This window comes from Crocuta crocuta, unplaced genomic scaffold (genome assembly GCF_008692635.1).
Source record: "Crocuta crocuta isolate KB4526 unplaced genomic scaffold, BGI_CrCroc_1.0 scaffold133, whole genome shotgun sequence".
Lineage (NCBI taxonomy): Eukaryota > Metazoa > Chordata > Mammalia > Carnivora > Hyaenidae > Crocuta > Crocuta crocuta.
Genome location: NW_027529438.1, coordinates 351,076 through 379,013, shown reverse-complemented (window position 1 = coordinate 379,013; position 27,938 = coordinate 351,076). Strand labels below are relative to the sequence as shown.

The 27,938-nt window shown below is 48.2% G+C and overlaps 1 protein-coding gene across 2 annotated transcripts; it reads left to right on the top strand.

Annotated features, from left to right (window-relative positions):
- Nucleotides 1-23,882, top strand: MGST3 (microsomal glutathione S-transferase 3). Of its 2 annotated transcripts, XM_077760038.1 has the most exons (7): nt 1-109; nt 10,285-10,347; nt 17,005-17,128; nt 19,604-19,677; nt 20,432-20,489; nt 22,825-22,897; nt 23,631-23,882. In XM_077760038.1, exons 3-7 carry the CDS (start codon nt 17,012-17,014, stop codon nt 23,765-23,767), a joined length of 459 nt encoding a protein of 152 aa, XP_077616164.1. In that variant the 5' UTR covers nt 1-109; nt 10,285-10,347; nt 17,005-17,011; the 3' UTR covers nt 23,768-23,882. The 2 variants fall into 2 exon arrangements, with proteins under 2 accessions (XP_077616164.1, XP_077616163.1); XM_077760037.1 differs by lacking the exon at nt 10,285-10,347.
- Nucleotides 23,883-27,938: the final 4,056 nt, after the last annotated feature.

Genomic DNA, 27,938 nt, shown 5'->3' with positions numbered 1-27,938 from the left:
CTGCCGGCCCCGCCCCGCCCTGCCTGCGGCCAAGGGCGCGGCACCTCCACTCAGCTGCAAAGCTGCGGGTCTGCGCCGGGTCTGCACCAGCCGAGCGAAGGTGAACCAGGTGAGTACCGACACCTACGCGCGGCGAGGAGCGCCGGCCCTCGGGACACTTCATCTCTTGCGTTGGGCGCTGCCTATACCTCTGCCATCCTGAGCTGACTAGGGACGCCCTCCCTTCCCTCCTTCTGGTCTGTACCCCTCTGTCTACCTTTCCACCCCCTTGCCCCCCACCTGCCCTGCCATCCTCCCCCTGTTGGAGTGGATTTGGAGCGTCGAAATGGGGCCCACCTCGCTGTCTGTAAGTCAGGGAGATTCTCAAGGTCAGCCGTTCAGCTCCTTCCTTTCCTCTCCTCCTCCCCCGGGGTTGTGCAGACCCGGCGCTCCTTGTTTCTCCCTCCCAGAGCCCACGTGACCTTGCCAAGTGCCCCTCTGGTGCAGAGGATGGGCGAGCAGGACACTGCAGGGGCAGTGGGCAGTGCAGGCCCGATCGGTAACAAGTGCCCCGGGAGCCCTGCGCCCGCTGCGGATGTGTTGCTAGGAACCCTCAGGGACAGCCTCCCAGGGACCTGACTTTGTTTTCGTCCTGATTCATAGAAACGTTTGTCCATTTGTATTAGAACCCTTAAGTGGGTCATTTCCCACCGCTGCCTGAGAGCAGGAGACTCCGCAGGGGAGGAGGACTCTTCACGGACTGTTTCGCTTTGGATTTCAGTCTTTTCCGCCTTATCTGTGTATCTGGGGCAGGGAGCCCCAGAGCCGCTGCGGTGGGGCAGCGACAGGGCGGTGAAAGGGGCTGGAGAATTCGCTAGTGAGTCAGAAGTTGCGGCTTCTGCTAGTACTCTTTTTTTCGGCCAGGAGTTTACAAGCTACTTTGCAGCTTAGGGAACAAGTGGGTGTGGATAAAGGAAAAGGAAATAACAGGGGATAAAGGAAAAGCTGAGACGAGGGGAGTAGGAAAGGAGTTGGGGCTTTAATCCCTCGCCTGGAGAAAAGGAGTCCTAAAGGGAAGGACGCTCACCGCTGTGCAGACCTACGGCCCTTGGCGGGTGCAGTGGACCTAGGCGTGGTCGTGCGGAATTGCCGCAGATTTGAGATTTCCTCTGTGCGTGGGAGCTGCATCGAGGGCTTCTCCTGGGAAATCTGCAGATCACCGGGAGCCTTCAGCTTCGCCCAAGGTTATTGGTCAGAGTTCCAAGGGCTGTTTTAGTTTAATGAATTCAGTAATTAAGGACACAGTATCCTAGTCAGGGGTTCAAGATTGTTGATTCTTACAGCAGTTAAATTTAACCAAGTTAACCAAAACTAACATCTGAAATCCACAGAAGTACTTTCACCCCTGGAAGGCGTTCTGTTAAGCTTCCAAAGTGACACAATGTTACAGAAATAGAACTTTGTCAAGCAATTTTTCCCCCCTGAACTGGTGTTACTATATATAAAACAGATCCGCTAGAGAGATACTGTGGCCAGCTGTAGAAAGTGTCCCCAGGGGGCTGCTTTAGATTAAGGAACAAAACTAGAGAATGGCAGTCTTCTTCCTAATATAGTTCCTCCTGCTGGCCTGGAGTCCTAAAGAGACACAGCCATGAATCAGAATTTCCTAACCTGGAGAGCTTTAGCCATTATCCAGAGACCTGCTGAAAAGCCCCTGGAACAATCTGGAATGAACTGGATGATCGAGCTATCAAAAAGCAGTTAGTGCCTACTGCATAGGTAGCTGCTTTTAAACATATTGTTCCCTATATTTATATTTAAATATTGTGAATCTATATTCAGAATACCGTTGTGAACCACAGTCGACCACGAACCATTTAGTGTTTTTATGCAGCGTTTAAAAGAATCTCCACACTGCTACCGATACGTGGCTGAATTCATTAATACTCCTTATGAGTAAGTATACCGTCTTCCTGAAAGAGAAGAGTTCAACACTAAGGCTAGGATACTACTATGGAAGAGAGAATTCCTGTTTCCCTCACTCTCTCTTGCAGCGTCTACCTACCTATCTGTCTTGGTGAGGAGAAAAACGGCAATGAGGACCCCAGGAAACTACATCACCTTCCAAATAACATTTGCAAATACCTTATAGGGATTTCTGCATTTGATATTTTAAGGCCCCGTTTACCCTCTGAGCTCTTTGCAGAGTTGAACTGTTCATTAACTGGAACCTGGGATCTAATACGTTGGTGCCTTAGCTCACTCTTGTTTCAGTAAGTGGTATTTTACTTCTCCAGCTGAAGCAACATGAATGATTTTGGCTCAGCGTCATTCTAAGTCCTGTCAGGTACAAAGAGTTAGACCCCCGTTTCAAGGCAGGGACCCAGCAGCTGCTAGGAATTAAGGACAGTCTGCCCACATTTTCTGTGATGGAAAATCCAAGTGGTGTCCCTGTGACTCATTCAAGATTTTTGTTTTCCTCTTGTGGAAGTCAGGGCTTAGTTTCCCCATGACCTCCATTCAGTTCCTAGGTAATTAATGCCAGTTAAGGCCTGGGGTATGTAGAAATCGCGATATGAAAAATGCGCATTTCTGGTGCTTTGCTCCTTTGCAAACCTGAACACCTGAACATGGAGGAAGTTTTTCCTTCCTGTGATCTCTCCTCTTGGCATCTGCCAGTGCCCGCATTCATTAAAAGAAATTTAAAAATAAGTTACTCTTTGGATCTATTCCAAGTTTTTTTCTTTCCAATTAGAACGCTCTCAGGCTTTAATCAGACAAAGACTTGGAGTTAATTATTAGCTCTCTATTCCTATTAATATATTTTATGCTCCGGAGAGAGTGTGGGGAGATAGAAAAATTCCAAAAGAGATCAGGTGTGGTCACACTTGCTCTCCAATCTCATTAAGAGGCAGTCTAGGCAAGGGTTGAGAGCATAAACTCTGGAGCCAGACTGTTTGGCTGTGTGTGAGTCCAGGCTTCCTCGGTGATGGCTGTGTGACCTTGGGCAAGATTACTTAACCTCTCTGAGGCTCAGCTTCCTCATCTGCAGAATAGAAGTAATGATATATCACAGGGATACTGTGAGCAGTTAATATCGGTGAGCTACTTAGAACAGGGTCCGGCATATAGTAAATAACACAGGCTAATAATAGATATTATTTTTTTTGAAAAAAATTTTTTAACGTTTTATTTATTTCTGAGAGAGAGAGACAGCATGAGAAGGGGAGGGTCAGAGAGAGAGGGAGATACAGAATCTGAAACAGCCTCCAGGCTCTGAGCTGTCAGCACAGAGCCCGATGCGGGGCTCGAACCCACGAACCGTGAGATCATGACCTGAGCCAAAGTCAGACGCCTAACCACCTGAGCCACCCAGGTGCCCCAATAATAGCTATTATTAATAACAACTGATTTATCCTACTATTCTTTCTCTAGCCTCCGTCACTAGATGTACCCTTCTAGTCTATACCCTTGAGACACACTGGTCTCCTTTCTCTTCCTTACATGAGTAAATCTCCTTCCTGTCTCCTTTGTACTTGGTTTTCTCTCTCTGTGTTCTCTCTCGTACATCACTGTTTATGTCCTCAGCACCTTTCTCTCAATCTGTTACCCTTCTGTTTCACGGTCCTATGTTGTCTCCATCCATTTCACTGTGTCTTCTGGAAGGTCAGCACCTGATCGAGATCTCTGAGTCTCGATCGCCATTGTAGCCCTGTGCACCTCATGTATTGTCCGGTGTGCTGTGGGGGATAATTCAGGGGAGGAATCCTTCCAAAGCAATACTGAAGAAGGTGGGAGGTGTGGGCTTAAGGCAAGCATCCCATTTAGGTAAAATGGTTTGTCCTACATTGACTTTTTCAGATTAGCCCCACAGTGAATTGCTACGAGATTTTTATTTTCTTCTCCATCCCATGGCTTCTCCCCCATTCTTCCCCCTGTCCTCTGAGGTTGGTGCCTTCAGACCCTGGGAAATGTCCCGCAGCCTGTCGCTGGGATGACATCTCCCCGGGGGGCTCTGCTCCCGATGGTCCAGTGTGACCCAGGGCTTCTGGGTGAGGAGCCGACACTCCGAGGAATTCTCGCCCCATAGAGCTTTCTGCGTCCAGAATCTGAGGAAGTTTGTCATCACACCAGCAGGGCTCCCTAGGATTTGTCCTGTCTTGTTACAATCTACTCGTCTTCGATTCCTGAGGAGCGGAATTAACAGGGGTTTTTTTTCCAGGGAAGATCCAGTTCCATTCAGGCATGCGTCTTTAGTGTCGTTTCATACAGCAGTCAGACCCCAGAGAAGGCAGCGGGTAATCAGCTCACTTAGCCTGACCGGGCTTTATTTGCTCCCGGCAGGTGCAGTTAGGCATTAATTTTTTTCAGTACTGACAGTTCGCCAAAATGTCAGAATTAAAACAACATGGGAAACTTGAGTATTTTGTATGGCCAAGCAGTGGCTGTTTACCTCTAAAGCTGAATACATTTGGATCATAACACATAGATCTCTTAAAGGCACAGATCTTATCAGATCTTGTCCCCTGCTCACTAATAGCTAGCTTCCACTTTCCAGATGTTCTGCCAGAACACGGATGAGGAATGGAAGAAGGTGAGGTACTGGGGAGCTACTGTGCTGACTGCCTCTGCTGTGCCCCTCACCGGGTCAGTGACCACGTGCTGCACGCGTAACAGTATACCCGTCCAGCTACCTTCATGCTTAGCCTTGGAGAAATATCCACCAAATGTGCAATGCAGTTGTGGGCAGTATTTTTCCTCACTTGGCTTATTATTCCTTCTCTTAAACGTCCATGCTCTTAAAAAAAAGAAAAAAACCTAGCTGTCATGTGACACTTAGACACTCACACAGACCTGTTTAATCATCCCTGTTTAATGTAGAAACGGCCAGAACTGGCACTTTGAAAATGTAGAATAGATGAACAGAAATCCTGTGACTTGTCTTTCCCACCATGGAAACAAGCGAATGCCTTTTGGTTGTTTCCCTCCAGGTTCTTAAATTTCTCTGTTGAGCTTTTTGCAGGCTCAAGAGGGTTGGCTGCCCTGCCGGAGATGATTTTGAGGACTGTTCATTTCTAGAAACATCTAGAGGCAGGAGTGAGGCTGGGCAGCTACCCTGGGGTGCTTTAAGCAGGCTAAGCAGACCCCCAGCACAGCCTCAGAGATTTCCGAACCACCTTCCAGTGTTGGGGACTCATAGAAGTCCATTTGGGACAGTCAGACCAGCCCTTAAAGTTACTGTCCTTGGGGTTAGTCTCGTGAAACTGGTGGCTTTTGCCACATAAAATAAGGGGCCGTACATGAGGACGAGTAGATTAATAGCACAGGGAGCCGAATGAGAATTTTAGTGAAACGCTGGGGGACGGCTCCAAGTCAGTCTGGGAGTGCTTTAGCTTCTTCCCATTCCTGGGTGTATAAAAAAGGACATTGCTGAGAAATTACAGTACAATTTGAGGAGAACAGTCTTGTGAATGGAAACAGGGGTCCCCGTTGTCCCGGCTGGCTTTTATCTGCTTGTTTGAGGGCAAAAAGAGAGCTGAAAGGTGAAATCCGTTCTCCCCTTAAAAAATCCAGTCAGGGGCACGTGGGTGGCTCAGTTGGATAAATGTCCAGCTCTTGACCCCAGCTCAGGTCACGATCTCATGGTTCGTCAGATCAAGCCCTACGTTGGGCTCTGGGCTGATAGCATGGAGCCTGCTTGGGATCCTCACTCTGCCCTGCTCGCTCGCTCACTCTCTCTCTCTCTCTCTCATAAATACTTAAAAATTTTATTTTAATCTAGTTAATTTCATTAAGTAAAAAAAAAAAATAAGTTGAGGTGCGCCTAGGTCACTCAGTCGGTTGAGCGTCCGACTCTTGATTTCAGCTCAGGTCATGATCCCAGGGTTGTGGGATCGAGCCCCGCAACAGGCTCCACGCCCAGCACAGAGCCTGCCTGAGATTCATTCTCCCTCTCTCCTTTTCCCTCTCCCTATGCCCCTCGCCCCCACTTGGAATCTCTCTCTGAAATTAAAAACCAAAAAAATGTAAACAAAGATAAGTTAATGTAACTTCAGGGCTCAGAACCAATCATTTGAGGCAAGTTCCCAAGTCTGTAAAGCCTGCCTTTTGCTCCATTTATACAATGTCGATCGTGCCCTGGGGAGTTTCTATTGGCAGCCAAGAGGGACTTGAGTAAACAGTGAAAGAGAGCTCTACCCCGGGAGTACTCTGATGAATGTGGTTTAGGAAACGCGCTGGGTAATCCTTGTAACGGGAGGAGCCCCAGCCCCGTGAGATAAGGCCGGAAGCCTGGCAGCAGCAGGAATTGGACGAAAGGTCCCGAAACGTAGAAGCACCGCGGTCGTTTTGCTTCCAGAGAATCTGTCCTCCAGGGACTACCTCAGGCAGGTGTCCTAATGAAAATCTGTGTTGCGAACTTGCGAACCCACGCACTGGACTGGAACACATCTTCTCCTTTAAGCCCAAGCTTGATCCTTCCCCAGGGAGCCTTTGCAGTGGTGCCTGAGGCTTTCTTCAAGTCCGCTGGGTGTCCGCCCACTGGCTGCGCTGAACACTGTCGCCCCAGTGCTGCTCTGTCCCCCCACATCCCGTGGCCCCAGCGGTTACCAGGGCACTGGACTCCCTCGCTCTCTAATCTCCCCCTGGGCTTTCCTGCCCCCCCCCATCCCCTCCCCCACCTGCTCCAAAATACTCTTCCTAGTTTCCTTTCCTCACCTTGCTATGTCCTCAAAAGATCATGTTCAGCTGTTAAATACTCTGATAGATTAAAAATGTTACAAATACAAGTGTTGCTGTTTCAAAAAGTATATTCTCGAGGCACCTGGGTGGCTCAGTCGGCTAAGCACCTGACTTCGGCTCAAGTCATGATCTTGCAGCTCATGAGTTCGAGCCCCACATTGGGCTCTGTGTTGACAGTTCAGAGCCTGGAGTCCGCGTCAGATTCTGTGTCTCTGTCTCTCTGTGTTCCTCCCCTGCTCACACACTCCCTCTCTCTCTCTCAAAAATAAGTAAACATTTTTAAAAAGTTTAATATATTCTAGAAATAATTAGGTTTCTAAATTATTCTCAAAAAGGGCATCTATGGAAAACTGACAGCTAAGATCATATTTAATGATGAAGGACTGGAATGCTTCCCCCTCTAAGATGGGGATCAAAATAAAGATGTCATGGGCCACCTGGGTGGCTCAGTTGGTTAAGCATCCGACTTCAGCTCAGGTCATGATCTCGCAGTTTGTGGGTTTGAGCCCCGTGTCAGGCTCTGTGCCGACAGCTCAGAGCCTGGAGCCTGCTTCGGATTCTGTGTCTCCCTCCCTCTCTCTCCTCTCTCTCTCCTCTCTCTCTCTCTCTCTCTCTCTGCCCCTCCCCTGCTCATGCTCTGTCTCTCTCTGTCTCTCAAAAATAAACATTTAAAAAATTTTTTTTAAAGATAAAGATGTCACTTCTATTTAACACTGTATTTGCTCCGGGTGCCTGGGTGGCCCAGTCCGTTAAGTGTCTGACTCTGGATTCCAGCTCAGATCATGATCTCACGGTTTGTGAGTTCAAGCCCCACGCTGGCAGTATGGAGCCTACTTGGGATTCTCTCTTTCTCTCCCTCTCTCTGCCCCTCCCCAGCTTGCTCTCTCTCTCTTAAAGTAAATAAACTTTAAAAAAAGAAACAAAAACACCGTTTTAGTTCTAATTAGGGCGATCAAGCAAGCAAAAGAAATCAAAAGGCTTTCACAGTGGGAAGAAAGTAGTGAAACTGTCTTCGCAGCTGACAGGCCCCTGGATGTTAAGTACGACAAAGGTCATGGACGCAGCTCTCCCTTCTCCTGGGCTCTCGTGCCCTGTGCTGTTCCCCGCTCTGCTCCCTCAGTATGAGCCCAGGGTGCAGCTCGGGTCCTGCCCCTGAGCAGCTTCTGCAGAGCTGTTTCTCTTGTGGCTCCCTGTGCGGGGGGAAAAGTAATCTAACTCCTTGGTAAGGAGCAAACCCAGCAGAGTGGTGTGGTGGCCAGGAGTCAGACCTCTGTGTCCGTCTGCTTGTGTTCAGACCTCAGCTCCATACTCGCTGGCTATGGGACCTCAGACGAGTTGCTGAACTCCTCTCTGCCTCCGTCTCCTCATCTGTAAAATGGGGATGATAACAGTAACTATCACGTAGGATCATTATGGGGATTGTTAACTTACATTAACTCTATTATGCGCCCGACAGAAGAGAAGCAGTAGGTCTTGAAGCAGATGTTCAGGAAGTAGTGATGCTATTATTTCCCATTTTGCTATTTCTGCCATACAGAGTGAAAAATTCCGTGAGTTAGGTGGAGGTCCCACTGGATCCTTAAATAGGGCTTTCATTCAGTCATGTTGCAGACTGTTTAGACTTTGAGGTATACTTGACCCATCGCACTGGAAGCAATCACCTCCAGAGGTCGCCCTGGACGGTGATGACCACCACTCTCGAAAGATGAAGTTTTCAACTCCGACTCGTTTGGGTGGTGGGAAAATCTGGTCTGGCAAGTGCTTGTGGCCATGAAAGAGGGCTCGGGGAATCTTCCAGCTGTCCCAGGTTAGGCTCACAAGATAAAGTCTCAGAAGACAGTGAGCTGTCTTACCTACCTGTGTTGGCTCGGGGTGAGCCCTCTGTTCAAGCTGAAAGAAGAAAGCAAGCTTCTGACGGGCATGTCCTTTGCCTGTGATTGTGACCCTCCTCTGGCCTCATCAGCCCATCGGGTTCTTGAGGCCGCTATGGAGAACAGGGTTTCTCAGAAGCCCCCGAGGATATTGTAGAATGTGGATCTCCAGGGCAGAACTCTACCAGTGGTTTTTAATTAGGTAAAATCAACACCTCCCGAAAACTGTATTTTTGCCTGGAACAGTGGTTCATAAAATGTGTTCCCTGACCAGCATGATGATCTAGAAACTTGTTGGAAATGCAGATTCCCAGGCCTCGTTAAGCCCTATGGGAGCTGAGACTCCAGGGGGTGGGGTGTGTTTTAACAAACACTTCAGGTGACTTTGATGCTGCTAAAGTTTGAGAACCACTGACCTAGAACACAAGACAGCACTGTGTTGAGTTTCTGGCTTCATGGAAGTAACTACAGAAAATGTCAGGGCACCTGGGTGGCTCAGTCGGTTAAGCTTCCCAAGTTCTGCTCAGGGCACGATCTCACAGTTCGTGAGTTCGAGCCCCGCTTCGGGCTCCGTGCTGACAGCTCAGAGCCTGGAGCCTGCTTTAGATTCTGTGTCTACCCTCTCTCTCTGCCCCTCCCCCACTTCGCTCTGTCTCTCAAAAATAAACATTAAAAATTTAAAAGAAAATGTCAGGAGGGGACAGATTCTGTGCCCTCCGGGAGCATATTTGGAAATGTGTACCATTTTCATTGATCAGTATGCAAAGTACTGATCAGCGTGGAACAAACGTGCAAATATTCCAAGGCAAGCCTGCGGCCCATGCGGGTCGGTCAGGAGTACAGGCGTCACGGAGGCAGGCGGAGGACTTGCACGGGACCAAGACGGCAGGGTCGGACAGTGGGAACAAATTTAGGNCCCCCTCAAACCTGGCGGTCAGGGCGCCCGAGGGGCTCAGTCAGCTGAGTGTCTGACTCCTGATTTTGGCTCAGGTCATGATGTCACGGTTCGTGAGATCGAGCCCCCTGTCGGGCTCTGTGCTGACAGCATGAGAATTCTGTGCTGGGGTTCTCTCTCTTCCTCTCTCTGCCCCTTCCCTACTCACGCTTTCACTCTCAAAATAAATAAATAAACTTTAAAAAAAAAAAACAACAACCTGGCTGTCAAAGGATCCCCTTCACCAAAGCCAAGAGCATTTGGGAGGGGACGCTTCCTCTGTTAACACATAATTGTCTCCCTCACACCTTTCCTCCTCTCTGCCTCTTGGCTTAGCCCCTGGAGGGAGAATCCGCAGGTGAAGACGGTTAGCTGGTCTGTAGGGTCCCTCTGTGTCATCTCTAACCCCGTCCCCTACCGCTCCCACCAGCTCCTGGGGCCCGGCCAACCGGCCATCTTTCTGTCCCTGAGAGCGTGCCAGGCTTTTCATCACCTAGGACCTTCGCACTTGCTTTTTCTTATCTTTCTTAAATACATTTATTTATTTTNGGGGGACCGAGGATCCGAAGCGGGCTCTGCACTGACAGCAGCGAGCCGGATGTGGGGCTCCAACTCACGAACCTTGAGATCTTGACCCGAGCCGGCATCAGACACTTAACGGACTGAGCCACCCAGGTGCCCACTTGCTGCCCTGTCTGATTTGAACATTCCCCCGAAATGTCGTATTGGTGTTTCTTCCTCATTCTTGTGTCACTGCAGAGGTTGCCACAGCAAGGAGGTCTTCCTGGTCTTACCTCAGATAGAATCGACGTCCGAGATTGTGTAAGTTTATGTATCAAATATTTATTGATCCCTTGGCATGTTTGTGGTCAGTCCTCTGTCCTCACTAGAATGTCGGTTCCTTAAAGGACCCCATCTTGTCCACTGCCACGTCCCCCACCCCTCTGAGGTGCCAGCACATAGTAAGCGCTTTCCACGTTGTGACTAAGTGAATTAAGTGTTCTTAGACCCATAATGCTGTCCACACTAGGAAACTAACTTCCCTTCCAGACACATTATGCTGCCCACACTGGGAATCGGTGTAGACCAGCCTTTTGCCAAATTTGAGTCTATTTCAGACTCAGAACTAATTTCTAAGTCAGAGGACCTTACTGATTTCTAGAAGGATCAGTATCTCCCTATTTAGGAAGCAGTACTTATGTGGGCAGACACGCACACTTACCGGTGTTTACAATATGCCTTCGTATTTGTACCCACGTTTATTAAGTGCTCATACCAGATGTTTATCTAGTTCATGTCATTTAATTCCTCAAACCATCCTGTGAAATAACTAGTTAGTACTCTGTTTTGTAGAGAAATGAGATCCCATTCCCAAGCTCGCAGAGGCAGCGTCTAAACACACATCCATCTGACTCCGGAAGTCTTCCTGTCTCCACTCCTGTGGATTTCCCCGTAGGAACAGACACATCATAAAACAGTCTGTTAGGAGTAAAAACAGTTCCAAAAGGATCTCTGCTTTTACATAAGTGACAAGAAATCTCATTAAAGATAAAATCCAGTTTCTTTTCAGCCTGGAAGTTAATATTCTTTCAACAACTCTTTTGACTCCTCTCCAGACTGTCTGGAAACAGTTAACTGAAAGCTTACACCCCTGAAACTATTCATACAGGAGAGAGGACAGAAATGCTTCTGTCCTATTTCTGCCTTTCCCCAACACAAGTCACTTTCACTTTCAAGGTTATTTTTGTACCCAGTTTTTAAACAAAATTTTTTAATGTTTATTTTTGAGAGAGAAAGAGAAAGCATGAGCAGGGGAGGTCAGAGAGAGAAGGAGACACAGAATCCAAAGCAGGCTCTAGGCTCCGAGCTGTCAGCACACGAACTATGAGATCATGACCTGAGCCGAAGTCGGACATTTAACTGACTGAGCCACCCCGACACCCCCTTCTACCCAGTTTCTGATCACTGCTAGGAAGGAGGAAATCTGGAACTGGGTACGTGTCCTATTTGTTTGCCTTTTCCCCAAGTAGAACATGAGCCTCATGAGGGCAGGGACCAAAGTCTGGCTTGTTCGTCTCGTCATCGCCAGCACTGGGACCAGTGAGTGGTAAACTTGAATTAAGTAAGTGAATGCACGGTCACTCCCACACAGAGATGAACCTCTCCCTCTGCAGCGACGGTTACCATGACTACAGTTCGCTGATTCCACGGTCAGCGCTGCAAACCTGCGTCCTCCTGAGTACCTCCTGCTTTTCAGATATTTTAACACAGCTGTCTAAGAGCTCAGAAAAAGAAGTGACCATATATAGTTCTAAGTTTTGTTTGCTGTTTTAAAATAGCAGTTCTTAATTATAAGCTCTTAAATGTATATTATCACTTATTAAACATCCCCTTTTGTAACTGAATCAGGACAAAACACAGCGTTAACATACATGATATAAGCTGATGTGGAACATTTGTTGAGTCCTTACCACACATCAGGCATCATGCCTGGAAATACCCGTCTGGGAACGTGGGCACCCCTGCTGTCTCCTTTTAACGAAGGAGGCCCAGGCTGCTGAAACCCGTAGAGGGATGTTCCCAAGGACACACAGCTAGGAAGGTGAGAACCATGTTCTGAGTTCAGTTTCCCTGCATAGCTGCAGCCCTGTGCATGGCACAGAGCAGGTAAGTGACGGGGTTCAGGATAGAAGCCACGTAAGGACTATATGACAGGATTCCTAATATATTGCCTGTTCCTCTGATTTCTCAATTCCCAATTATCATCAGGCCACTTTCTGATTTCATAATTTTTTTGGTATGCATCTGCTCATTTTGCAAATGATAGAAAAGTACAAAGGAAAATCTGTAATTTATGCATCTAGAAATAATCATGCTTATGGTTTTCATATTTTCTTTTTTTCTGTTGCTGAAAACTAAGATTACATACTGCATACACTTTTTAAAATTATTAATATTTTTTTAAGTTCACTTCTTTATTCTGAGACAGAGAAAGAGAGTTCCAGGAAGGCTCTGTCTGCACTGCCAGCGCAGAGCCTGACACGGGGCTCAAACTCACAAACCCTGAGATGATGACCTGAGCCAAAGTCAGACGCTTAACCGACTGATCCATCCAGGCGCCCCTATATACACTTTCTGAGTTTTTCTTTTTTAATGTAACATGCTGTACATTCAGCCTGTTTCAATGTCTTTGTGTATGCACCATTTTTTAAATAGTTTATTGTCAAGTTGGCTTCCATATAACACCCAGTGCCCATCCCCACAAGTGCCCTCCTCCATGCCCATCACCCCCTTCCCCTCCTCCCCACCCTATCTGCCCTCAGTTTGTTCTCAGCATTCAAGAGTCTCTCATGGTTTGCCTCCCTCCCTCTCCCCCACTATTTTTTCCCTTCTTCTCCCCCATGGTCGTCCGTTAAGTTCCTCCTAATCCTCCTATACGTGCAAACATATGGTATCTGTCCTTCTCTGCCTGACTTATTTCGCTCAGCATAACACCCTCAAGTTCCATCCACGTTGCTACACATGGCCAGATTTCATTGTTTCTCATTGCCATGTAGTAGTTCATTGTATAGATAAACCACATCTTCTTGATCCATTCATCAGTTGATGGACACTTAGGCTCTTTCCATGTTTTGGCTATTGTTGAGAGTGCTGCTATGAACATTGGGGTACATGTACCCTATCTGTGCGCACCATTTTTAATGGTTCTACAATATTCTATATTATGGGTACATTAATTAGTCGTCTATGCTTGGCCATTTCTGTCACTACTATTATAAATAGTGTTCAAGTGAATGCCTTTGAACCAAATCTGTCTGAGTTTCTGATTACCACCTCCAGCTAGATCCCCAGGGGAATTAATAAATCAAAAGGCATAAACAATGTCAAGAACATACACGTTGTTGGGCTGTTCTCCAGACGGCTCTCTTTTGTTTTTTTAAATGTTTTATTTATTTCTAAGAGACAGCATGAGGAGGGGAGGGTCAGAGAGAGAGGGAGACACAGAATCTGAAGCAGGCCCCAGGCTCTGAGCTGTCAGCACAGAGCCCGATGCAGGGCTTGAACCCATGAGCCATGAGATCATGACCTGAGCCAGTCAGATGCTTAACCGACTAAGCCACCCAGGCACCCCCAGACAGCTCTCTTTTAGATCTCCCCCTCTGCCGTGTAAGAGTGCAAACTAGGTAATTTTAAATACCTACCTAAATAAATTTCTGTTGATACAAATGATAGCTTCTAATGTATTCAGCTGCAGGGTGACGACTAACAAATGCCATGATACAGCTAAGTGGGTTGCAGAGGAACTTATACCTGCATTGATGGTTGGGTTCCGAGCGCTGTTAGACCGCATGTGTGTGTCTGGTGCCACGTCAAAGACCCAAGTCTAGCGCAGAGCCCCCATCCCCCAAGACAACCGTATCTTCTTGTGTCGAGAAGAGGGTTGCTGGTGACACAGAGCAAGTATGTAATCAACAAAATGTGACGTGCAGCCGAATGTTCGTGCCGGAGAGGTCGTGAAGCCAGTGCCCTGGGAGCTATCTGCGGGGTCCAGGCTGGGACAGCCTTGGGTGTGGCTGCCGCTGCCTGGGGTGTGGCCACTGTGAACCAGCTGCCTCCACTTACCCAGTGCACACGCCTGCACCCGAGCCCACAGAGGCCAATCTTTAAGGGGTGGGAACATCCGTCTCTTTGCCCTGGATTCCTCCGAATAGGATTCAGCAAAAGATAGGGCTGTTGGGTTTTTTTTGGAACCCTGAGTGAATTAAGCTGATTCTCTCCTTAAAGGACAAGCCTGACCCATTTTCCAGGCCCCGACTGGATTTATGTTTTCAAACAGCAATGATGACGGAGCTTTTTTTCTGTGTTCTGACTCTGCTTCAGAGGTTTCAGTAGATACTTGTGAGGGGAACAAAAGGAAGCTTGAATTGCTTAGGCGCCTGCCTGCGTTATGCCGGGCCCCGTGCCGGGTGACGAGCATTATGTGGGTTGGAGGCGTCATTCCGGAAAGCCACCTGTGGTTGCGGCTTGCTCCGCGTGTTCCGCAGGTGGCAGTAGGCACCGTCTGCGCTTGGCGTGCGGCGGCCAGACACACACAGTCGCCCCGCATGGGAGCCTAGCAGCTGCTGTGACGGGCTGCGGTCTCTGGTTCAGCCCTGATCCTGCCAGCGGGGAAGTGCTAGCTGCTAGGCTATGGCGGGGGGGAACGGGCTTGCCCTTCCTGCAGGTGGCTTCCTGGGCTTTGTTCTTGCACCTTTGCAGGTGTCTCCAGGGCTCCTGCAGGGAGAGGCTCAGGGAGGGGAGGCCCTTCCCACCCGTCTGACACACCCGCTGTCCCACAGCTGATGATGCTGTCTTTTGCGAGCTGTCCACTCTAGCATTAGACTCTGGGTCCCCCTTTACTGCCCGTTCTCTGCCCTTCAAAGGTACTTTGTGTTCGTGGCTCTGCTTGCCCCCCACCCAGATTCCTTCTCCCTAGTACCGCAATCAGTGTAGCAAGGCAGGAGGGAAGGTAACTTTCACTAGAGTGTGAAAGCCTGATAGGTTCAAACTCCCAGACTGCATGTATACCTTGGAAGCGGAGCTCAGCAGTAAATGTTAATTTCTAAGGGTGAATTTTTGAGCAGTCGCCTGAGTGTTCATTGCCTGCAACAGAAACATGCACTCTAGAGGAGCTTGTCTGTCCTGCCACTCAGCGGCTTCTAGCCCAAGCCCTTACAAACTGCAACAGCCAAGGCCAGTGACTAAGTCACGAAATTCTCATGGTTTGCCTGTGCCTGGGCATTTGGGGAAGAATTCTGAAACCTGCTCTGGTCTTCGTTCTGTTCTCGTCCACCTGAGCCTTTCCTTTTCTGCGAAGTGGAGCCAACGGGATTTTTGTGATGGGGAACAGTGAATAGAACTTTGCTGCAGACACACAGGGTGACCCCACGTGGCCCCGGAGCCCGGCGTCCTGCCCGCAGGCAAGGGTCTGGAGGCGGTTTCTCAGTCTAGGCCTCTTGACTTGCAGACTGTGACCTAAGCCAAGCACGCTTGCGTCATTGTCCTTAAGCAGGTGACTTCATTTTCAGTGACCTGTTTGGTGCCCAAACGTGTTGAACTCAAAGGACGTCAGATAGGTTGGAAGGCTTGGTTATTTTTATTTTCAAAGAGGTGTTCAGAATTCATCCTGTATTTTTATTTTAATAACTACTACAGAAGCTTCCTCCCCAAGCTGACTCTCTGAATTTCGGAAGCAACTAATTCTAGAAGGGAATGAGAACAGGGAGGTTTGGAGGGCAGCCAGAGACTGCTTGCTGTAGCCGTACCTGATGGTGGGGACATGGTGGCCAGGAGGCCATTCCTGTGCTGAGTCATGGAGATGGCTTTTTGTGGTGTGTCCCCCATTGGGCGAAGTGAGGTGGGCGCCCATCTGGTGCAGCTCCGTGAAGAATGTAGGGGGAACCTGGTAAGAACTGTGGATCATGGCAGGTGGGGGGCGGACTTTCAGGGACTTCAGCCCCAAATGTCCTTTTTCAGATCAAAGCAAAACGTACCTTTTTTTTTTTAATGTTTATTTTTGAGAGAGACAGAGACAGAGAGCTTGCAAGCAGGGGAGGGGCAGAGAGAGAGGGAGTCACAGAATCTGAAACAGGCTGCAGGCTCTGAGCTGTCAGCATCGAGCCCGACGCGGAGCTCGAACCCATGAACCGTGAGATCATGACCTGAGCTAATGTTGGACTCTGAACCAACAGAGCCACTCAGGCGCCCCCAAATCCCACGCTGAGAAAGGTGCTGTGACACCTCTCAGTTTGCAAGTGGGATTAAAAGGGAACGAGACTGGAATGCAAACTGGAATCCCAGCTCTGGTGCTTTCTATTTTAGCCCTTGGCCACATGGCTTAACCTCTGGGTACTCTTTGGAAGTAGGGATAACTCACTCTAATGTTAGGGTGACTGGAAACACTGTAGCCCCTCCGAGGCTCACAGGAGAGATTGCAGTGAGCCAGTCATCAGGGATGGACGTTTAAACTGAATGCAGGGGGATAACTACATCTGGTAAATGTAATGTGCATCAGAAGAGAACATGTAATATGACTGTATACTTTTTTAAGTTTATTTATTTTGGGAGTGGAGGGACAGAGAGGGGGAGAGAGAGAGAGAGAGAATGAGAATCCCAAGAAGGCTCCCAGCCATCAGCACAGAGCCTGGGGTGGAGTGGGGGCGGGACTTGATCTCAGGAACCGTGAGAGCATGACCTGAGCTGAAACCAAGAGTCGGACGTTTAATTGACTGAGCCCCCCCAGGCGCCCCAGACTTGAATAACTTGTAAATTCTGTTGTGTAATATACAGTAACCTCTCCATCGGCCTCTTAGAAACATCATGTTTCATACCTTTTTGATCTAGGAATACCTTTGAAGGTGATGACACGCACGCTCAACGCCTCCTTCTATGGGTGCCTACTGTGCAAGGTGGTATCCTAATGTCTTCTTCCTTCCACAGAGCCAACATGGCGGTCCTCTCCAAGGAGTATGGTTTTGTGGTTCTAACCGGTGCCGCCAGCTTTATCATGGTAGGCCATCTAGCCATCAACGTTTCCAAGGCCCGAAAGAAGTACAAAGTGGAGGTGAGTGGGAACAGACACCTGTCCGGGGCTAGAACTTGTTTTCAGTTGTGGGGGGAGAGGGGAGACGCCAGTGGTCAGCAGTGGCAGTTGAACTGTACCTGTCGGAAATGCTGCCCCTTTCTGGGAGGAGGAAGGTAGGAATTAGGGGGCCCCGAGGGGAACAATTCCCATCTTGTTTGTACTGTGTCTTTTCTGGTGAAAGACCAGGTGTGCTGACCTAAGAGCAGGATGCTTTTGGCGGGAGCATGTGCAGGAAGAGGGTGGTTTTCTCAAAAGGGTTAAACAAGGGGGACTTCATCGAAACAAAAGCTTCTGCACAGCAAAGGAAGCCACCAACAAAGTGAAAAGGCAGCCTACTAAATGAGAGGAAATATCTGCATGCCATATATCCAATAAGGGGTTAATTTCCAAAATATATAATTCATACAACTCATTGCAAAACAAAACAAAACAAAACACCAAGGAACATGATTTAAAAACGGGCAGAGGACCTGAACGAACATTTGTCTAAAGAAAATACACAAATGGCCCCTAGGTACATGAAAAGGTACCCAACATCATAACTAATCACCAGGGAGATGCAAAGCAAAACCACAATGAGCTACTACCTCACACCTCTTGGAATGGCTATGATCAAAAAGACAAGAAATACCCAAAGCTGGCGAACACAGGGAGAAAAGGGAACGTGCTGTTGGTGGGAATGTAAATTGGTGCAGCCACTATGGAAAACAGCATGGAGGGTCCTCAAAAAAAATTAAAAATAGGACTACCATAGGATCCAGCTATTCCACTTCTGGGTATTTATCCAAAGAAAATGAAAACACTAACTTGAAAATATATATATACCCCCATGTTTGTTGCAGCATTATTTACAATAGCCACGATATGGAGGTGACCTGAGTGTCCATCAACGGATGTGTGGATAAAGAAGATGTGGTATATATATATACAGGGGACTACTCAGCCATAAAAAAGAGTGAGATCTTGCCATTTGTACCATGGATGGACCTTGAGAGCATTATGCTAAGTGAAATAGATTAGAGAAAGATAAATGCTGTAAGATCTCACTTATATATGGAATCCTTAAAAAAGCTAAAATGTACAGCATGGTGGTTATAATTAATTTTTCTGTATCGCATATTTGAAACTTGCTAAGAAAGCAACTCTTTTTTTTATAATTATTTTAAAATTATTTGGGGGGATTTTTTGTTCTTTTTATGAATATATTTATTGTCAAATTGGCTTCCATACAACACCCAGTGTTCATTCCAACAAGTGCCCTCCTCAATTCCCAGTCACCCATTTTTCTCCTCTCCCTCATCCACCCTCAAGTTTGTTCTCTGTATTTAAGAGCCTCCCCGTGGTTTGCCTCCCTCCCTCTCTGTTTCTAACTATTTCCCCCTCCCCTTCCCCAATGGCCTCCTGTTAAGTTTCTTAAGATCCACATATGAGTGAAAATATATATCTGTCCTTCTCTGACTTACTTCACTCAGCATAATACCTTCCAGTTCCATCCATGTTGCTGCAAATGGCATGATTTATTCAAGAAAGCAACTCTTAAATGTTCTCATCAAAGGAAAAACAAATCTGCAAGGCTGTGGGGTGATGGATGTTAACTAGACTTACTATGGTGATCATTTCACCACATACACATGTATCAAATCATCATATTATACACCTGAAACTAATATAAGGCATGTCCATTATACCTGGATTTTTTTTTTTACATAAATAAATAATAAAATAAACTAGGGAGGGCTAAATGGCAATGGTCTTTCCCGGTGTGCCACTTTAAAAGTAATGTCTTAGGGTGATATTCTACTTCCCAAATAGAGAAGGAGCATGTGGTGCTGTGGTTAGCCTGAGCTCAGACATTAGACATAAGAGGGATTATTAAATGCTCCCTTTTAGTTCCAGATGATCTGAAAGGGATAATTACTGAGCTTGTCCCTGGTGAGCAAATTTAAACGTCTATTTCTGTTTAGCAGCTTATAATTAAACTCTCCGACTAGAGCTTCTTTTAAAGTTTTCATATTGATTTTCCTTTTTTTTTTTTATTGGACACGTCCGTGAAAATTCTCACACACTTTCTGTTCCCCCATTAAGGAAAATCTTGAAAGCTCGTGGCATTGGGTCACTCTTGGGAAGGAGCCATTTCCCTGTGGTGTTTTTGTGATGCATTGGAAACACAGTAGTGCTGGGACAATGTCAAGAGCACTGAGGTGGGGGCACACTGCCTCCATCCCTTGTGCGCCTACGGCACAGACCTACATTCTTCGTTCGGGATGTTAACAGAAAGACATTGAAGCTGCTTCTGGGAGTTGAGACCCTTCTGCAGATATTTAAGCAGAAAGCGATCATCTGTCAAGGGTATAATAGAAGCTTCTGGAGGATAGGTTTTCTTTAGGGTTGATTGTAACTCAGCACTGAATGCCACTCTTGACCATTTGATCCACACGCACATTGTTTTCACAGTATCCGACCATGTACAGCACGGACCCTGAAAACGGGCACCTTTTCAACTGCATTCAGCGCGCTCACCAGAATACGTGAGTGTTGGCCCTGATGGGCTCTGGGGGTGTCTGCGGGTATACGTGCTTTCTGCCCAGCGCCTCGGCCTTTACTACCCTGAGTGCGGAGTAGCAGCTGTGAGACTGCTCATGGGCTCCTCACTGAAAGTGTCATAAAAAGGGGCGCCTGGGTGGCTTAGTCGGTTCAGCATCTGACTCTTGATCTCAGCTCAGGTCATGATCTCACGGTTTGTGAGTTCAAGCCCTGCATTGGGCTCCATGCTGACCGTGTGGAGCCTGCTTGAGATTCTCTCTCTCTGCCCCTCCCTCAAAATAAGTAAATTAAAAAGAAAACTATTAAAAAAAGTCGTAAAAATATGTATGTATACAGATTAAATATTCAGAGTTGTTAGCTTAGTGAGGTTCTGGATAATCTTTTCAAAAACATCTTTCGCGTTACATTGCTCTTCTAGAGCATTTGTAAGCTGTCCTGTTGAGATGAGCTTGAATCTCCCAGTCCTAGGGAAGGGGCACATGTGGGCTAGGGAAGGAAATCTACTTGAATTCGCCAAGACCTTCCACATTGACGTGTTAGAGCCAAGGTCTTGGGCCCAGCGTGTTCTGAGTTACCCTTACCCCCATGCAGAGAAGAGAGGGTGGATCCTGGTGGTGCGGCTTCTCCATCCTCACCGTCACGTTTCTAACTTGGCAAGTAAGAATGTAAGGGGCTCTTCATTTTACAGCCACACACGTCAGTGGGGCCCTTTCTAAAAATGTTCTCTGTCTATTCCAGGTTGGAGGTGTATCCTCCCTTCTTATTTTTCCTAGCTGTTGGAGGTGTTTACCACCCGGTAAGTGTTTCCAGAGGGGTTGCATGAGTCTGGATAGTTCACTGAGCTATTTACAGAAAACAGGAAAGGAACACGTAACGAACATCTTCAACCTCTATTTAAAAGAATCGCATTTAACTACTCCTTACAAAGCTCTTTAAAGTAGGTAGAATTTTCCCCACTTTTTACAGATGAGGGGAAACCTCTTGAGGACCGTGTAACTGTCACAGGGCAAATGGCTACATGAAGAGTAGAAGAATCAGAATTTGAACCCAGGTCTGTCTGATTCTGGATGGTTCGTGTCTGCAGTTTTTACTGGCCTACAAGTATTTGATCCCCTGAAGTTACAACAATGAACAAAACAGGCAAAGGCCCTGGTTTACTGTTAGCTGGGGTCACAGACAAAAAGCGAATGGCTACGGCATGTAGTCAGGCTAGAATTATAGGTAATGCGTGCCATGGAGGAAAACACAGGGCAGATGGAAAGATCCTGGAATGGGAGACACCTGTGAGCGGAGTGGTCAGGTGAGGGTCGTGCTGATTACAGAGGTGACATTTAAGCAGGGGAGGTGACAGCCAAGCAAAACGTTAGAAAGGTGAGGGAGCAGGTGCCGCAGGTGGTCAGATACCTTCCAGACAAAGAACGAGAGCAAGGTCCTGAGGCAGGAGCCCACAGAGTCTGTCTGGCGAACAGGGAGAAGGGTGGCGGGGCCTTGTGGGCTGGAGAAATGGACTGCCTTGCACCTTACCCTAATAAAGCAGGTGTGTCTATACCCGATTAGGTGCCAGTTGGGTCTTGCCCTGGATAGAGAGTGTTTCCCTTTCAGGGACCAGAGTCCCCTGAATTCTTTTTTTTTTTTTTAATGTTTACTTATTTATTTATTTATTCAATGTTTTATTTATTTCTGAGAGAGAGAGAGAGGCAGCGTGAGCAAGGGAGGGTCAGAGAGAGAGGGAGACACAGAATCTGAAGCAGGCTCCAGGCTCTGAGCTGTCAGCACAGAGCCCAGTGCAGGGCCCAAACCCACAAACCATGAGATCATGACCGGAGTTGAAGTCAGACGCCCAACTGACTGAGCCCCCCAGGCGCCCCCAGTTTCCCCTTAATTCTGACCAGAGTGCTGACACTTGACGTTTCTGGTCCTCAGCCTTACGTGAGCCTCTGGTCTGTACCTGAAGGGCCTTGTGCTTTTGTTACAAGCTCCCAGACTGGCACACCTGTAGTCCATGGCCTTGAAGTTCATGTTTTCTTCAGAGACACATCTGCTGATGTCTTAGAGAAGACACTTCCTTGTGCCTCTAAGGGGCCCCAATCCTTGCACGTGACTGGACGAGCCAGTCTAAATAGACTAGTTGGTGACTCAAGCCTGGTGTCACCCCATCCCCTGTCCCGTCCCTCTTCCCTAGATAGACCCCATTCCCTGTGCTTCATTAAAACACCCCCAAGAACTGCTCGGAGGACAAGCATCTAATATTTGCTCCTAGGTCGATGGTAACTCTGAGCCTCACAGTCAGGCACAGCCTGGCAGCGACCAGCTTGCACGTAGTGACTCATGGGCCCGGGGTTTGTATTTTTAGTTGTTTCATGCACCTGACAGTTAACCTTACCCCAAATCAACTAAACAAACAGGAAGTCCTCAAATCTGACCTTACCCTCAGTGATGCACTTGGAGACCGTGACGTGCGAGGTTTCACGTTCCCACGCAGCCTCCCTTTTCCTCCCGACTCCTTCTCACCTAATGGGTCACCCCAGGGTGGTCCCCGGTAGGACTGTTCATCTTGCATGATTTTACCCGCTCAAGCGTGATGGGAAGAGGGACCTCCCCGTTCAAGACCGCATATTCTGGGCTCCGTGTCCACCTCTTCTAGGGGAGCCCTTACCCCCGTGCGGCCGCAGCCCCCTCCCAGCCCCCTCCGGTTGGGTGGGGGGGGAACCTCACAGACAGATGCAGATGCAGGCCGCCTCCTGTTCGCAGCCCCAAGGGAGACGAGCGGGCTTCTCCCGTGTCTCCTTGGCTCACCCTCCGAGCCCCAGGCCTGCCTCTCCCTCTCTCGTGCTCCAGCATGTGAGTGCTCCAGGGCAAGCCCGGGGCGGGGGTGGGGGGGGTCCTTCCATCCCCGGCCCCTGGAAGGCCCCCACTCCTCTCCCCCATCTGTGAGCAGTTAATAGACGAATCACAGATCTTTGACGTTCCGGAGACAAGTAACAGACCTGTGACGCGAACTTTGGTGTTTTACCACATCCAGCGAAGCATTAGCTTGTTTTGTTAAAACATCGTGTCATCAAAACCCTAGATGTGAGAGAAGATGTGCCTGTTTCGTGAATGCCGATCCTAACACCGCCCTTTTATTTCAGCGTGTAGCTTCCGGCCTGGGCTTGGCCTGGATCGTGGGGCGAGTTCTTTATGCTTATGGTTATTACACGGGAGGTAAGTACCTAAGTCTGCCAGGGAAACCGATTTCCAAGCTCAGGCTACTCTAGTTTTCTTCTTAGCAGGGGCTTTAAGAAAAGGGGAAGGAACTTGAGATTTAGGTGAAAGGTCTGGTATCATCTTTTTATTAACTTTTAAGGATAACAAAACTTCCCTTTACTGAGCATTTTCTGTGTCGTTTGCTGCTCTAAGACCTTTGCGTATGCTCTTGAACCTGGTAGCAATTCTAGGAGATAGATGATATTCTCCTATTTTATAGATGAGGAAACTGAGGCTCAGAGCTACCAGTGTCGACTAGTCAGCCAGGATTCACAGCCAGGCAGCCTGAGTCCGGAGCCCCTGCTCCTAATTCACTGCTGTAAACTGTGTGGCCGAGAGTGAAGGGGGCAGAGGATTCCTTTGGCTGTGCTTCTGAAAGGGGTGGGGGTGGGGGGGGCACTCCCAAAGGCCCTGGAGCAAAGTTTCTCTCATTACTATCCCATCATTTTTTTAAGGTCCAAACAATACTGTTGTGGGACTTTTTTTTTTAACGTTTTCATTTTTGAGAGAGAGAAATATTTCTTGGCGTGCAGCATCTGACATACCAACAGCTTTCGGCCAGAGGTTGGTTGGCCTCGTGAGGCCAGACGATCTGAGTGCACCCCCAGAGGCCTTAGGTAGGGTGGCTTGTGGGTATTGGAAGCGCTTTCCTTTCGGGGTCCCCAAGTCACTTCTCTTTCTTCTGTCGCAGAACCCAGCAAGCGGAGTTGGGGCGCCATCGGCTCCATCGCCCTCCTCGGCCTCTTGGGCACAACTGTGTGCTCTGCCTTCCAGCATCTCGGTTGGGTTAAAACTGGCTTGGGTGGGGCGTCCAAATGCTGCCATTGAAGAATCCCAGGCTGTTTACAACCTCTCATTCATTTTGAGTGACTTGCCTTTATTTTCAGTTATTTTTTTTTTCTAAATATAATAAAGACCTAGCTGGCACTCGCCTCATACCTAACCCCGACTCTAGCTCTTGTTTCTTGTTGGAGCCTTTGTCTAAAAAAAGGTAGCCTGTTCCTACTAGATGAATGAGGGGACGGACAGTGAGCGCCCCTCCTCACCCCGCCAGAGGCTGTTTAGGTGAAGCTGGGAGAATGTCTGATTGTGGTGACTTGTTCATCATAATCATGCCACAGCCGTGGCAAGCTGGGGCTCAAGGAAGGAAAGTCTTCTAGCCTTAGGGTATATAATTGTCTTCTCGCTTGCTGCTAATGCTAAGGTAACAACAGGATTTTTTTTTTTAATTTCTATTCAAGATTGCTTCTATTGCTGAAAAGCTAATTATGACTAAGTATGAAACTTAAGAGAGATCTGATTGCATAGGTCCAAATGGGGAAAGACACCTTACAACAGAATGTGGAAAATGTAAAAGGTTTAGTTGGCTTGGAGAGGGATGCTGGTTGGCAGAGAGAGCTGCCCCTGCGTGAACGTGACCGTGAACACCACTAACAGAAGTACAGTGTCTACACCTGTTTTGTTCAGTACAGTAGCCGTGAGCCACATGGCTACTTACATTCCAATTAGTAGACTTTTTAAAAAAATTTTTTTAATGTATTTTTATTTTTGAGAGAGAGAGAGAGAGACAGCATGAACAGGGGAAGGTCAGAGAGAGAGGGAGACGAATCCAAAGACAGGCTCCAGGCTCGGAACTGTCAGCACAGAGCCCAACGCGGGGCTCGAACCCACGAACCATGAGATCATGACCTGAGCTGAAGCTGGACACTCAACCGACTGAGCCACCCAGGTGCCCCAATAGACTTTTTAAAAAAAATGTTTATTTGAGAGGGAGAGGGAGCGGGAGCGAGGGGCATAGCGAGAGGGAGAGAATCCCAGGAAGGCTCTGTGTATGGTCAGTGCAGAGCCCGACGTGTGGCTCGAACCCACAAACCTTGAGAGATCACCTAAGCCAAGATCAAGAGTTGGACGCCCAGCTGAGCCACCCAGGTGCCCCTCAAGTTAATAAATTTTAAATAAAACAAAACTCCGTTCTCTAGTTGTTCTTGTCACGTTTCAAGCGCTCCATGGCCTGTGAGGATCAGAGACGGGCCTGAACCCGCCCCAACTCTCAAATCCATGCTTTCCCCATTGTACCCCTGCGTCACTTCAGGCTGGGACGCTCTGGCCAGCTGACCACCCAGGGCCCTCCAGCCATCCGGTGAGGAGACAGGGCCGGCGCAATGGACACTCCACCATAGTTTGTGAGAAGTTTGCCCCAGCGTGGAGCAACATAAGCAAAACAAGGGCTGTTTTCATAAAGCTTAAACTTGGATTCTTACATTAAAATGTCCTTCAGAAGATGGTCGTGATGATGAGTGTTAGCTTTTTTGGTCCTGACTTGAAAAAAATCACGCATTAAGAATTTAGGCTACTATGGCTTTGTGGTTTTTGGTTGGTTTTTCTTTGTTTTCTGGTTTTTAAGGTGCACGTCGGCTCGGCAAACTTGTGGTGGTTTCCTTTCTCATCATCAAGTCTAGGTGCCAGGGGACATCTGCGGGGACCGGTATTTTCACCTTTGTTTGAAGTCTGATCAGGGGAGGCTTCTCAAAGCCATGTGATCCATCTCAGTCATTCTGCTATCATAGAATGGGCTCAAATGAAGTTTTATAAGGAACCCCACCATGTAAAATGGTGCTGTGACTGAGTGGGGAGCCCAGAGGTCTGCCGTTTCCTTTCCCAGGCCCCCCCCCTAACAGCACCTCGGGCTTGGCAGAATGCAGCCTGTAATTGCTGCCACAGAGAACGGCCAGGTCTTAACGGATAAAGAGTTAGTATCCAAAACCTATAAAGAACTTACCAGACTCCAACACCTGAAAAACAAATACTCCAGTGAAGAAATGGGCAGAAGACATGAATAGACACTTTTCCAAAGAAGACATCCAGATGGCCAACAGACACATGAAAAAATGCTCAACGTCACTCGTCATCAGGGAAATACTAATCAAAACCACACTGAGATACCACCTCACACTGGTCAGAGTGGCTAAAATGAACAAATCAGGAAACAAAAGATGCTGGCGAGGATGTGGAGAAGTGGGAACCCTCCTAAACTGTTGGTGGGAATGTAAACTGGTGCAGCCCCTCTGGAAAACAGTGTGGAGATTCCTCAAAAAATTAACAATAGAACTTCCCTAGGACCCAGCAATAGCACTGCTAGGAACTTACCCAAGGGACACAGGAGTGTTGATACTTATGGGCACATGTACTCCAATGTTCACAGCAGCACTTTCAATAATTAGCCAAATTGTGGAAAGAGACTAAATGTCCATCAACTGATGAATAAAGATGTGGTTTGTATATACAATGGAATGCCCTTTGGCAATGCGAAAGAATGAAATCATGCCATGTGCAGCAACATGGATGGAACTGGAAGGTGGTATGCTGAGTGGAATAAGTCAGAGACAGATATCATATGTTTTCACTCATGTGGATCTTGAGAAACTTAACAGAACATGGGGGAGGGGAAAGGGGAAAAAGTTATAGAGAGGGAGGGAGGCAAACATAAGAGACTCTTAAATACAGAAAACAATCTGAGGGTTTCTGGGAGGGTGGGGGAGAGGGGAAAGTGGGGGATGGGCATCGAGGAGGGCACTTGTTGGAGTGAGCACTGGGTGTTGTAAGTGACGGAACCAGGGAAATCTATCCCCAAAACCAAGAGCACACTTTACACACTGTATATTAGCCAATTTGACAATAAACTGAAAAAAAAAAAAGACAGTGACCATGTTTGGCAAAGCTAATTTCTGTAAAATTCCTTTGTCTTGTGGAGAAAAGAAAATCTGGTCTAACTATTGCCATTCACTGCTCCAGTTTGTTTTTCTGAGTAGGCTCTACTCACAGCACAGAACCCAACGTGGGGCTTGAACTCAAAACCCTGGGATCAAGACCTGAGATCAAGAGTCCACCGCTCAACCGACTGAGCCACCCAGGCGCACCCAGGATTGCTTTGTTTCTGTAGAGGAACACATTCTGGGCTCGGTGGTAGATGGAAACTAGAGAGCCGCACCTAATTCTCCACGACGCACCTCAGCTTCCCCCCCCCGCCCCCTCCCTGCACCTCAGTGTCCCCCCCGCAGGCAGCATGTGCCTGCTGGCAGGCTGATTAGTCTCCCTAAGCCTTGGCTCTCCCAGCAATGAGCTGGGGATAACACTTACCATATAAAGTTCTTGAGGATCAAGCGACAGTGTGCCCGTGCCCCGCACGCTGCTGCCCGGGCAGCTCAGGGTCCCGCACGCAGTGTGCGACGTGTGGGAGCACCTGCTGGCGAAGCTTCAGTCATCAAGAGTGAGCAACCAGCTCAGCCGCCTGCCCTCTCACGTTCTAAGGAGGGGTTCTAACGAACCCCCACTCCGGGGTCCGCCCGGCTTCTCTTTTCACCCCTCACAGTGCTTGCCCCCAAAGGTGGTCTCCTAACTCACTCAAAAACTGAAGAGTGAGGGCCTCGGTTCCCTCCCTCGTAAGCAAGGCTGTCCAACAGAACTTTGACACCAGGGGAACATTTGACCTCTGCACTTTCCAGTACAGCACCCGCGACCCCTGGGCATCATCCCGCACAGTGCCCGCACTACCCATGTGTGGCATTAAGTCCTCACAGGGTGGCTAAAGCAACTAACCAACTGAGTTTTTATCTACTTAAACGTAAGTAGGGGCACTGGGGGGCTCAGTCGGTTAAGTGTCCCGACTCTTGGTTTCAGCTCAGGTCAAGATCTCTCAGTTTGTGACTTCGAGCCCCACACCAGGCTCCTTCGTGACAGTTCGGAACCTGCTTGGGATTCTCTGTCTCTTTGCCTCTCCCCTGCTCACTCTCTCAAAATGAATAATTTTAAATTAATAATTTAAAAAAGAAAAAGTTAAGTCGCCACACGTGGCTAGTGGCTACCGTACTCGCGCAGCACAACAGCAACGCGCTGGCTCTCGACCTGTCTGCGAAGTTCACCTTGGCAGGGACTTCTACGGATGTAGATGGCCAGGCCGCTCGGCAGATGGGTAAAGCTTTCTCGGGCACTTCTAATGAGC

Excerpts from the sequence above, each read along its gene's own strand:
- MGST3 (XM_077760037.1), top strand. The coding sequence starts at position 17,012 with ATGGCGGTCCTCTCCAAGGAGTATGGTTTTGTGGTTCTAACCGGTGCC. Across the intron at positions 19,678-20,431 it reads CAGCGCGCTCACCAGAATAC|GTTGGAGGTGTATCCTCCCT; the intron begins GTGAGTGTTGGC and ends TGTCTATTCCAG. Across the intron at positions 20,490-22,824 it reads TTGGAGGTGTTTACCACCCG|CGTGTAGCTTCCGGCCTGGG; the intron begins GTAAGTGTTTCC and ends CTTTTATTTCAG.